The sequence below is a fragment of the Artemia sp. Qi Xiang Cuo genome, chromosome 5 (genome assembly GCF_049724085.1).
Source record: "Artemia sp. Qi Xiang Cuo chromosome 5, ASM4972408v1, whole genome shotgun sequence".
Lineage (NCBI taxonomy): Eukaryota > Metazoa > Arthropoda > Branchiopoda > Anostraca > Artemiidae > Artemia > Artemia sp. Qi Xiang Cuo.
Window position 1 is genome coordinate 69,703,251 of NC_142798.1, and position 12,485 is coordinate 69,715,735.

The following is a 12,485-nucleotide window of genomic DNA, read 5'->3' on the forward strand; positions in this document are numbered from 1 at the left end:
TGCAAAAAGCTTCAGCAGCTAGTAGTACATCTGAGAAGCCAAGAGACTGGCCACCATTAGCAAGGTTGGATTTTTTTAAGTGTTGTCTTAGTTTATTTGTTTATTTCTTCATTTTCTTTTCTTCGTTGTTGCTCTATCTATTATTGTTTCAATTATGGAAAATTTTACCCATATTAATACATTTTAGCCACTCAGACTCCTTTGAATTAAGTGGCTAACCCTTTTATATATGTTGTTAGTTCGATTTTTTTTTCTATTAAATTGATTCTTCTCTTTTTTATTACTCTCTCTCTCTCTCTCTCTCTCTCTCTCTCTCTCTCTCTCTCTCTCTCTCTCTCTCTCTCTCTCTCTCTCTCTCTCTCTCTCTCTCTCTCTCTCTCTCTCTCTCTCTCTCTCTCTCTCTCTCTCTCTCTCTCTCTCTCTCTCTCTCTCTCTCTCTCTCTCTCTCTCTCTCTCTCTCTCTCTCTCTCTCTCTCTCTCTCTCTCTCTCTCTCTCTCTCTCTCTCTCTCTCTCTCTCTCTCTCTCTCTCTCTCTCTCTCTCTCTCTCTCTCTCTCTCTCTCTCTCTCTCTCTCTCTCTCTCTCTCTCTCTCTCTCTCTCTCTCTCTCTCTCTCTCTCTCTCTCTCTCTCTCTCTCTCTCTCTCTCTCTCTCTCTCTCTCTCTCTCTCTCTCTCTCTCTCTCTCTCTCTCTCTCTCTCTCTCTCTCTCTCTCTCTCTCTCTCTCTCTCTCTCTCTCTCTCTCTCTCTCTCTCTCTCTCTCTCTCTCTCTCTCTCTCTCTCTCTCTCTCTCTCTCTCTCTCTCTCTCTCTCTCTCTCTCTCTCTCTCTCTCTCTCTCTCTCTCTCTCTCTCTCTCTCTCTCTCTCTCTCTCTCTCTCTCTCTCTCTCTCTCTCTCTCTCTCTCTCTCTCTCTCTCTCTCTCTCTCTCTCTCTCTCTCTCTCTCTCTCTCTCTCTCTCAATAGATAAACTTTGGTTTGAAATATACGCAACCGCAAAGACAATTGCAACTACATGCAAAGTATGAGCACAACCGGAAAGTGTGAGCAACCGGATAGTTGCAACCGTAAAGACGATTGCAACTACATGCAAAGTACGAGCACAACCCGATAATTGCAACCGGAAAGACGGTTGCAACTATATGCAAAGTATGAGCGCAACCGGAAAGTATGAGCACAACCGGATAGTTGCAACCGTAAAGACGATTGCAACTACATGCAAAGTATGAGCACAACCGGTTAATTGCAACTGGATAGACGGTTGCAACTATATGCAAAGTATGAGCGCAACCGGAAAGTATGAGCACAACCGGATAGTTGCAACCGGAAAGACGATTGCAACTACATGCAAAGTATGAGCACAACCGGAAAGTATGAACACAACCGGATAATTGCAACCGGAAAGACGGTGGCAACTATATGCAAAGTACGAGCGCAACCGGAAAGTATGAGCACAACCGGATAGTTGCAGGCGGAAAGATGATTGCTACTAGATGCAAAGTATGAGCACAACCAAAACCATATCGAAATCATAACTGATGGGGAGACACTTTTTAATTATCTTTAATGTCCGAAATTATAAAAGTTTCACAGCTTGTTTTTGCACTGTGGATTCTAAAACGTAACAACAATCTAAAATAGAGCTATAGAAATGATAAAATGAATTTTCTGTTATAAAACATGATTTACAGTTATAGCTATAACTCATAGAAACATGAGTTTTGTCTATGAATCTTGAAATTTTGCGCTCAATAAGAATGAGGGCAAAAGAACCACAAGAACCTCAAGGCCACAAGAACCACAAGGCAAAAGAACCAGTCTTGGAATTGGCAGACAGTCTTTAGCATACATTTAATCTCTTTGTATTTTAAATTTGAACTATTTTGTTCCTTAAGTCCTACGAGTAAAATCTTGATTTGAATTAATTTCATTTGAATTTAATTTTTATTCAATTCATTTAATTTAATCAATTTGTTTTTATTCAATTAACTGTAATTCTTATTCAATTCCCTCTAATTATTTTCATTTTAATGTAATGTTAGAAAATAAAAGATGAAGATCATCCAGAGCCATTGCTTTCGCACAGGGCTCAAACTGACGTTTCACTAGGTGTCTTTTATAGGGACAAGTAGCAACCTTGTCCCCCGACTATACCGCAGCAGGGATCGATTCCTGGACCCTATATTGCCAAGCAGAGCATTAACCCAGAATGCCACTACAGGGTATATAATGTTAATTTGATTTTTTTTTTTTTTTTTTTTTTTTTTTACAAAATCCCATAATAATGAGATTTGTTATTTTTTATAATAATGAGAAATTCATTTAATTTCAAAATCAGATAAAATAAAATATTTTGTTTAAAAATAAATGATTGAAATAACTTATTTCAAAATTATTTACCTGACTCTTTGTATTATTCAATCCATCAAGAACAGCTTTTAAGTTTTTGCTAACTTCATACCAACCAGAAGGTTGATTGTACAATCTGAAATGAATAAACGATATGGGATTATAGGAACAATTAATTTACGAAAACCTAGGGGAGGAGGGAAGCAAGGTCCCTTTTTTTATTTCTTTGGACCTGTTTGTTACTTTTTGATTTTTTTTCAGTGAAAATACCGAAAAGGCATTTTACAAAAGAAATACAAAAAAAAATGACATTTTTTATAATATCGGGGAAAGACAAAAATCTAGGAGGCAACTGCACCCTCTCCATATTGGTACCTCTAAATGGCAGAACAAAAACAGCTGAAAAATAGAGGTTACAGAAAAAAAAAACTGAACACAATCCTTCGATACAACCTCCTTCAGAGTTATTTACTATCTACAGACTCATAAGAACAAGGTACCTTGATAAAATCTTAATAGTAAACTATTTTCAATTGAAGAAAGAACGAAATATCTTGGAAGAATTCGTCACGAGGACGGTTCTCACTCATGCCTAATGTGTTGGAAGTATGAATAAGACCACAACTACTTCCTGGGTGCTTTCAAAGAACTGAAGTTGCGTAAGTTTGAAGCGGATGTGATGAGGAGGCTAGTTTAACCAAAAATATTATGCAGCGGGGATTTGGGGACTATAAGATACATGGGTCAACTTGGTCAGATAGCAATGGGATGTGGGGAGAGATTCTACAGAGTGCGTAAGTTTGTAAAAGGTTATCTCTACCTTGATATAAGTGGGATTATTTTGACTCTTGAGGCTTAGGGTTATAAATTGTTTGTTTTTAATTTGTTATCATACCCTTTGTAGTCAAAGCCATTATGTATCTTGTGGCTCATAAAATATTAAAATTTCGTATTTCATTATTTTACGTATCATTGTATTATATTATTTTAGTTTTTCCATTACATAATTATTTGTAGTATTTGATTAAACAATACTTAATAAGACTTGAAATAATCATTACTGAATAAAACGTGTATTAAAAGAAAATGAGGGTAAGATAAGCGGGTCAATTTGGTCAGATGGGAATGGCTTATGGCGAGAGATTCTACAGGGTGTGTAAGTGTGTAATGCGTTACGTTTACCTTGACAGGCGATATAAAGTGACATTATTTTTATTTGGAAGCTTTAGGGTTTAGTGTTTGTTATTAATTTGTTATTTATCTTTTGTATCCATGGCCCTTATATACTAAATTAAATTTTAAAAAACATTTTTTTTTTTAAAATAAAAGTTAGGAGCAACATTGAAACTTGAAAAAAACAGAAATTATTACGTATATTAGGCGGTTGCCCCCTCTCCATACCTAGCTCTTTGCGCTAAAGTTTGACGTTTGATCCAGTTATTTAAGAATGACTCCTGAAACACAGGGTCTGTTAAATTAGAATAATAAGCTTTCTTATAAGTTCTTAAAAAGCGTTAGCGTAAAGAGCGAGGTATGGAGGAAGGAAGAGCCACCCCTCATATACGTAGTAGTTTCTGTTCGTTTTAAGTTTTAATGTTTCTCCTTGTTATCATTAAAAAAACAGATCTTTCTTATTTAATTTCTAATCTTTTTTAAAATATTGCCGGGAAATCCAGCTCCCCTTTCATGGAAAATTCCCTTCCCCAAGAAAAGATACTTCCACGTAACCCCCCTCTCCAGAAAAATCATTGCCTAAAAATATCCGTGTACTTCCCAATAGCCAATACTATGTGTAAACAATGGGCAAAGTTCATAGCTTGCAGCCCTTCCACCGAGGGTTGTGGAGGTTAAGTCATCTTTAAAGACATATTTTTTAGATCTTTTGACTATGCTGAACAAAATACCATCTAAAAAATTTTATCGGACAGCTTTGGAAAAAATGGAGCGTGGGAGGGGGGCAAGCAACCCTCCAATATTTTTGGTCACTTTAAAAGGGCACTAGAACTTTTGATTTTAGATCAAATGAGCCCTCTTTCGATCTTCTAGGATCACTGGTTTGATAGGATCACCCCCTGGAAAAATAAAAATAAATACGTATACGTGATGTTGCTTCTGGCAAAAAATGAAAAAAATCCGTAGGAGCTTAAAAGCTCTACAGTAGGGTTCTCTAATATTCTAAATCTGATGGTGCAGGTGTAATTGTGATGTTTTGGTGGTGTTTCCTCCTTTTTTTTCAAAAATCACAGAAATTTTGTCAGGCTCGTAACTTTTGATGGGTAACATTAAACTTAATGTATTTTACATATTTTTAATAAGCATCAAAATTGTTTTTTTTTTGTGTATCTATCGTAATCAAAATTCGGTTACTATTGAGCGGCATCGCTCCTTACTTACAGTTTGTTACCATGAACTGTTTGATAAATCTATCTGTCTTTCGCTTTATAGTTGAAAATATGAGAAATCTTTTATCTAAAGTTTACTTATATTTATGTTTAATGAAATACTCTTGTATCGAAATAGCTTCGATCTTTGTTTATATTTAATTAATCATGACTTAATTCATTAATCAGTTTTAATTAATCAAGGTTGATTAATCACGAGCTGGCCAGCCCTTGAGAATTCAACGAGGATTGCGCCGTCTTGTGGCTGTATTATTTGATGCAGGGCAATATTGGGGGGGGGGGGGGTACAATCTCATTAGATTACACAACAAGTGAAATTCATCATTTTTATACAACTCTGACAAAGTTACGCGAGCTTTGCCTCTCACAGAGACTCGTACCTTTTATTTTTTTTTTGTAAATTTGTCTTGAAATAAAGTGATAGACCCGGAGGAAAAAAAAATATTGGGGCATATTTTATTTGACTAAATAGAATGGAATCAGTTTTTTTAGGGGGTTACAAAACCAATGCCGACTGAGCCAGATGGCATTGCTGTTCACCGTTACAAAATCCTCAAGGAAATGGACCAGAATGAAAACAAATCTAGCAAAGATGCGCAAACACTATGAAAATTCTTTTATTAATTTGTTATTATTCTTTTATTATTGTTCTTGATTATTTCTTATAATTATTGTTTTAATATTTATTATATAGTTTTATAATTACTTTTATAATTATAATTAATGATTTTTTATTTATTATTCCTTTATTAAAGAACACCTTCGTTAATTATTCTACCCCTCTAAGGAGCTAATCTCTAGTTTTATTATGAGTAGTTCTATGAAAACTCATTTAGAATGTGTATCTTTCCAATGCTGACAATATGAAGATAGAAGTGTAATTTTTCGGCAACAAGACCCAATTCTTTCATTTTCAAGTTTAGCTTCCAGAAAAAGAGGATTAAAAACTGTTCATACAACTTTATACATCCTTACGACTTATATAGCCACGAAAACAATTCTGACTTCCAATCACCAGCGAGAGACATCAACTTACGAGAAATGAAGTCTTACAAATATTGTTATGGATATGGACATTCTAGAAATTCTGCGGAGGTAACGAGAATTCTAGAAACATAGTCATAGTCAGGGGGAGAAACGTGGTCCGCCAGTCTCATTTGCGTAAACCCAAGTATCGCTAATCCGGCCATATGTCTCAAGTTTAAACTATCAGAGTAGAATTTGAGGCCATCTGTTTGAAATTTGAACAAAGGTCAGCGTGGAATTTCAATCTTACTCATGAAAGAGTAGCTTGCATTGGCTGTAAGTTACACTTTGAGTAAATGCCTCTGATAAATGCACCTCTGATTATTTGAAAGTGATGTCATGCGGTCCCCATCATCCACTAAAGGCTGTTCTAGGTTACCACTGGTTCAGATTTGAGACAGATGGTACGGTTCTTAATACCCAGCATACGAAGCATTGGCATTGACAGTGCGCAAGCGCACTGGTCCATAATAGCAATACTGTGTGGGGGGGGGGGTTATGTTTTTAAAATGACTATGATGCGTGGAGACCACATTCGCCACCCTAATTGTGCAGTGCCTAAGTTCAGAATCGAATCCCAGCCTTTTTAGCACTCTACCCCCCTCCCTCTTCCTCCTCCCACAAAAAAGGTAAAAATGAAGCCTACCCCTCAAAATCTTCTATAATACACAATAATCTCAGCTCCATAACCTGTTCATTAGTGCACTATAATTCTTTCATTAGTGAGAGAATGGTAAATTTAAAGGTCCTCAACACAGCGCGGTAGGAAGTAAGCACTAGATTCCAAGGTTCAATTTTTTAGTGTCCACACCCCATTATGTCCAGGATAGGTGGCCAAACCCCACTACCAAGTGGAGAATGGGCTAAAACTTGGCAATCATGACATCTATTGAAAGGGGTTGTCAATTCTCAAACATGCTTGACAAGAGTAAAGATTTAAGTGTCTTAATCTCGTCTTTTTGCGGTACAGACTCTCTATAGAGAAGACAGAGGGAGAGCACTAAATTTCAGTTATCAGCAGCACATCTACCTGAAGGTTTTGTCATATCTCAACCAAACTTGACCAGGAGAAAGAAATTGAGTCATAATTGTGCCTCTCATAGTCACAGCCATTGCGGAAGAAAAAATCACCTCGGTGGGAGATCCCAAATTATTGCTATTAGGACATCTATCAGAAGAGGTAGGCTCGACAGAATAAAAAGTCTCAGAGGTATATCTCCAATTCCCTGGAGTGGAGAGGGTCCATGAATTTCAGCTAACAAACTAGATGCCTGAACATGTTTTCAGGTTTCATTCAGAATTGGTGAAAGTTGGTGATTAGTATTTTAGTTGCACTTTTTAGGGGGTCTTGGGGAAATATGTCCTGTACGGGGAAACAAGGGCCTCAGATTCTAGTTATCAGGAACACTAACAAAATGGGCTTTGTGATATCAGCCAGACTTAGTCAGAAGTAATTGTTAATGCCTCTATTCGGAATCTAGGACCGATATTTACATTTATATTAATGAGAGAAGGAGGCCTGTAAGTCTTCGTTATCATCACACTTATCAGAAAAGCCCATCGAGTTCCAGCCATATTGATAGGGATTAAGAGCTAGGCATACAGCTTTGCCATTCTGCACCTGAATCATCTCCGCGAGTAGTTTCAGCATTTCTTGTCATGAAAAGACTGGCTGGCAGAATTCAACCAAATCTGGTCAAAAATTACAGTTATAGTAAAGCATCTTTATAGGACATAAAGGGTTGAAAACCAAAATCAAAGTCTGCATCACCAGAAAAATATTTTTCTCTGTTGGTGTTTTTCTGTTGGCATTTTTTTCTGTTGTTGTTTTTCTGTTGGTATTTTTTTCAGCTGATATTTTTCAATTGGTGATTATTTTTTTATATTTATCACAGAAAATTGCTTTTTAGATACTTTCATTGAAAAAATTGAAAAACCAACAAAATTACCCCTCCTAAATTTTGAAAAATACATTCTTGGATTCTGGCTCTGAATCAAAGGGGGTAGGGTTTAGAACCTAAAGCTTAGCCTTACGCCTTTAGTCCTTTCAAGTACAATCGCAGAGCATAGAATTTAATGCTAGAACCATATGGACTTTAAGCTTTAGTTTCATGTTGTGGCTGGAGTAAATCTTCCAATCCAGATACCGACGCTTTCAGGAAATTGCCGTGGGTATAGATAACCAAAACAGACACTTTCTGAAGAGTGAGATCTTTAAGAGGGAGGTATTCAGCATACCTGTTCTATCCTTACCTTGTATAAGTAAAATTCATTTCCGTAATCCATGGCAAACTTAAAAGGGGAAACAGATTACACAAGTTTTTCTCAATGGTGTATGTTGCCACGCAACTGTGACCCAAGCTATAGATATTATATTTATATAATAACTAATAACAACTTTATATAATATAATTATTATATATAATATAATATAATTCCAATTATAATTAATAATTTAATTATAATATTTAATATCTAATTTAAAATATTTAATTTTTTATAATAATATAATTAATAATATATATAATTAATATAACATATAATTAATAATTATAATATAATTATATATATATATATATATATATATATATATATATATATATATATATATATATATATATATATATATATATATATATATATACATATATATAAAATACAATTATAATATAATTATATTATATAATATAATAACAACTGTGACCCAAGCTATAGTTATTATATAGAACCACGGAACCTTGGCCTCGTCCAGTTCCCTCTGATTTACTGCCACGCATTCTATATGGGATTAAAGAGCCCTTTCGGTTACCGCCTCTCTAGGTTGAGAAATGATGGGTGATTAATAAAGGAAAAAACATTTCTTTGAGGGAAAAATATTTTCAATTAGTCACTTCGAGCATATTAAAGTAATACCTTGATACATCAAGTAATACCTTGATACATACCTTGATACAGAGTCAAGCACTGAATCCACCACTGTCAGTTCTTTTTCTAAAAAACTATTTTCATCAGTTAAACTATTGAGCAGTGTGTACAATGACGTTAGTTCTCGATGCTTCTCAGCAACTAAAATAAAAATTAAAAATAAATTACAAATTCTTTCCTTAAACTTACCAATTTCAAAAGATAAAGGAATCAGTGTTGCCAACGCTGTAAATTGTATCGTTTGGTACAATTTAGAGGGCCTAGTACAATTCGGTGCATTTGCATTTCTTTGGTACAATACAAATTTCCTGTACATTTTGGTTTTATTTGCTCCTTTCTGAAGGGGGGCGTGCCCCCCCTGGAATTTAGACTAGAGTAGGAAGAAAATAGAAGTGTAACAACTAATCAAAGAAAAAGAATTTCTTATTTTTGTTTTGTGTTTAAGGACTGCTATGAAACTTGTTTAGAATCAATTCAGAATTTAATTCAATTCTTAGATTAACTCAATATAGGTCATTATTTATCTATCTAAATGAGACCGAAACCGGAACAAGATTTAGGGTGTAGAGTAAATATTCTCAAGGGAATTCTTATACCCTAGTAATAGTGCGACAAGCTTGATAAAGCTTACTGCATTTTTGAATTAATATACAAAGAAATTTTTATATATATACAGCGTCGTTCCCTACCACGAGCAGGGCTTCCACTATCCCCGAATTTTCGGGGATTTCTCCGAAAATCTATGTGTCTCCCCGAAAAAAAAATTGGTTCCCCGAATCCCCGAAAATCACTCAACCACGGTTTCACCCCTAGTGACTATCCCTAGCAAACACTACTTTACATACCATGATTTTTCATTACTCTCTTGTTCGTTAATTTTCGTCTCCTGTGTTACTTTGCATAAAAACTAGACCGATAGAATTTTAATTATATACGGTTCTTTATATATTCACAAAAGTATCACTTTCTTTTATTTAGATTAAATCCTTTTGAATGCAGTATTCCAAATGCTACAAGATTCTTACATTGACATCATTCGAGGTCAAGCAATCTTGACAAAATTAGCCAAGAATTATACTTGAAGTTGTTTAACGGAATGCTCAGTAAGAATTGTTTAGAAAGCCAAATCATAAGTTTAAATTTGGTTTTGTTTTGCTATTTTTGGTTTGGGACATACTGTATTAATGTTTAATACTTAATGATTGAATGCATAATATATTGAAGGAATTGATCTTTTTGCCAGGAATTTTTGCCATTTAATTTATTGTTCCATTTGTTGTGTAAAATTTAAGTTCTTTTCTTTTTTATCTGAGAATTGTATTTGTCATACCACCCTTTATCCTCAAACATATTCACCCAGCCCTCCCCTCATAATTATTATTCTGGCCCCTTCACCCGTGTAATATTTTCAGTGGGCGTAATATTTTAAACTGCAGTTTTAGGATCTTTTTACGGTCATGCAAACCTGTTAGTTAGGCAAAGGAGATTTTACCGAAAATATATTCTGCTCAAATTCGGGATAGCCAAGTAAATTTGTTTCAAACAGTTCGTGGTAACGAACTGTAAGTAAGGAGCGACCCGGCTCAATGGTAACCGAAACTCTAGAAAACGGGTTTTTGATATCAATAGATACACCAAAAGAATCAGATTTTAATGCTGATTTCAAATATATAAGTTTCATCCAGTTTAGTCCTACCCATCAAAAGTTACACGCCTGAGAAAATTTGGGTGATTTTCAAAAACAGGGGGAAAGACCCCCTAAAAGTTATAGAACATTAATTAAAATCACACCATCATATTCAGCGTATCAGAAAACCCTACTGTAGAGGTTTCAAGCTCCTATCTACAAAAATGTGGAATTTTGCATTTTTTGCCAGAAGAATGATCACAGATGCGTGTTTATTTGTTTTTTTTTTGTTTTTTTTTCCCAGGGGCGATCGTACAAACCCAGTGGTTCTTGAATGTTATGAGTGGGCTAATTCGAACAAAAATTAAAATTTATAGTTCCCTTTTTAATTGAACAAAAAAATGGAGGGCAACTAGGCCCCCTCCCACGCTTATTTTTTTCCCAAAGTCACCCGATCAAAATTTTGAGATAGCCATTTTGTTCAGCATGGTCAAAAATATGATAAATATGTCTTTTAGGATTGCTTAATCCCCCGAAGTTCCCAGAGGGAGGGATAAAAGTTATGAACTTTACCCAATTTTAACATATAGTATTGGTTATTGGGAAGTATACAGAATTTTTCAGGAGTTTTTTTTTCTGGTAGTGGGAGGGATGGGTGGGTCGGTGGTTATGTTGGAGGATCTGTTCATGAAGGAATTTTTCATGGGGGAAGGGAAATTGCCATGAAGGGGGTGCCGGAATTTCCAGCATTATTTAATTGTTATTGGGAAGTATACAACCCTTTTCAAGAAGGATTTTTTCTGGAGGGGGGGGGACTAGAGGAGGGGTTACTCTGGAGAATATGTCCGTGGAGGATGTTTCTTGGGGGTAAGGGACATGTCTATGAAGGGGGCGCCGGATTTCCAAGCATTATTTAAAAAACGATCAGAAATTAAATAAAAAAAAACAAGTTTTTTCAACTGAAATGTAAGAAGGAATATTAGAACTTAAAACGAACAGAAATTATAACGTATGTGAGGGGGTTCTCCCCCAAGTCAATACCTCGCTCTTTACGCTACAATTTTTTTTAGTGCTTTTAAAAGAGCTATCTATTCTAATTAAACGGGCTTTGTGATTCAGGGGTTTGTGAATCAAAATTTTTTTTAACTTTTAACGTAAAGAGCGTGGTATTGACTAAGGGGAGAACCCCCTCATATACGTAATAACATATACGTAATAAAAAAAACAATAAAAAAACAAGCGATGCAGCTCAATAGTGATCGAAACTTTTAAAAACGGAATTTTGATGTCAATAAATGTATCAAAAGAATGTGTTTATAATGCTGATTCTAAATATATAAATTTTATTAAGTTTAGTATTACTCATCAAAGGCTACGAGCCTGAGAAAATTTACTCGATTTTTTAAAGAGGGGGAAACATCCCCTACAAGTGAAAGAATTTTAATGAAAATCACACCGTTAGATTCAGCGTATCAGAAAACCCTGTTACACAGGTTTCAAGCTCATATCTGCAAAAATCTGCAACTTTGTATTTTTTGCCAGAAGAAAAATATACGAATATAGAAGTTCGTTAAGTAAGTTAATTTGTAGATTACGTCAGACCCAAATTTAGAGACAGACATTTAGCTAAATAAAAGTAAAATTTTTATGCAAATTTTGTTTACTTATTCAATGACGGCGAGCCAAAATAAAAGCTGCATTAACTAAAAAACGATCAGAAATTAAATAAAAAAACAAGTTTTTTAAACTGAAAGTAAAGAGCGAAATTAAAACTTAAAACGAACAGAAATTATTCCGTATATGAAAGGGACTGTCCCCTCCTCAACACCTCGCTCTTTACGCTAAAGTTTTTTATTGTTTTAAAAAATAAAGTTGTGAGACAGAGTCAAACTTTAGCGTAAGGAGCGAGGCGTTGAGGAGGGGACAGTCCCTTTCATATATGGAATAATTTCTGTTCGTTTTAAGTTTTAATGTCGCTCCTTACTTTCAGTTTAAAAAACTTGTTTTTTTTTATTTATACATATCTAAGGCCTTCCTTTACAACTTCTAAAGCTTGAACAATTGATAACCCTGTATGAAGGCTAATTCTGCGATAGAAAAAAAAATATAAAGAAAATATGGTATGATTTATTTTTTCTTAGCAACTATCCCTAAATACAAT

General features: G+C 34.9%; 1 protein-coding gene across 1 annotated transcript in view; it reads right to left on the bottom strand.

Annotated features, from left to right (window-relative positions):
- The window catches only part of LOC148952450 (coiled-coil domain-containing protein 93-like), a 253,210-nt gene that overhangs the window by 6,199 nt on the left and 234,526 nt on the right, over positions 1–12,485 (bottom strand). The window contains exons 9-10 of the mRNA XM_089089885.1: positions 8,718–8,838; positions 2,396–2,480 (exon numbers count right to left, since the gene is read on the bottom strand). Of these exons, the coding sequence (XP_088946011.1) occupies positions 2,396–2,480; positions 8,718–8,838 (206 nt within the window). The remainder of the gene's footprint in view (positions 1–2,395; positions 2,481–8,717; positions 8,839–12,485) is intronic.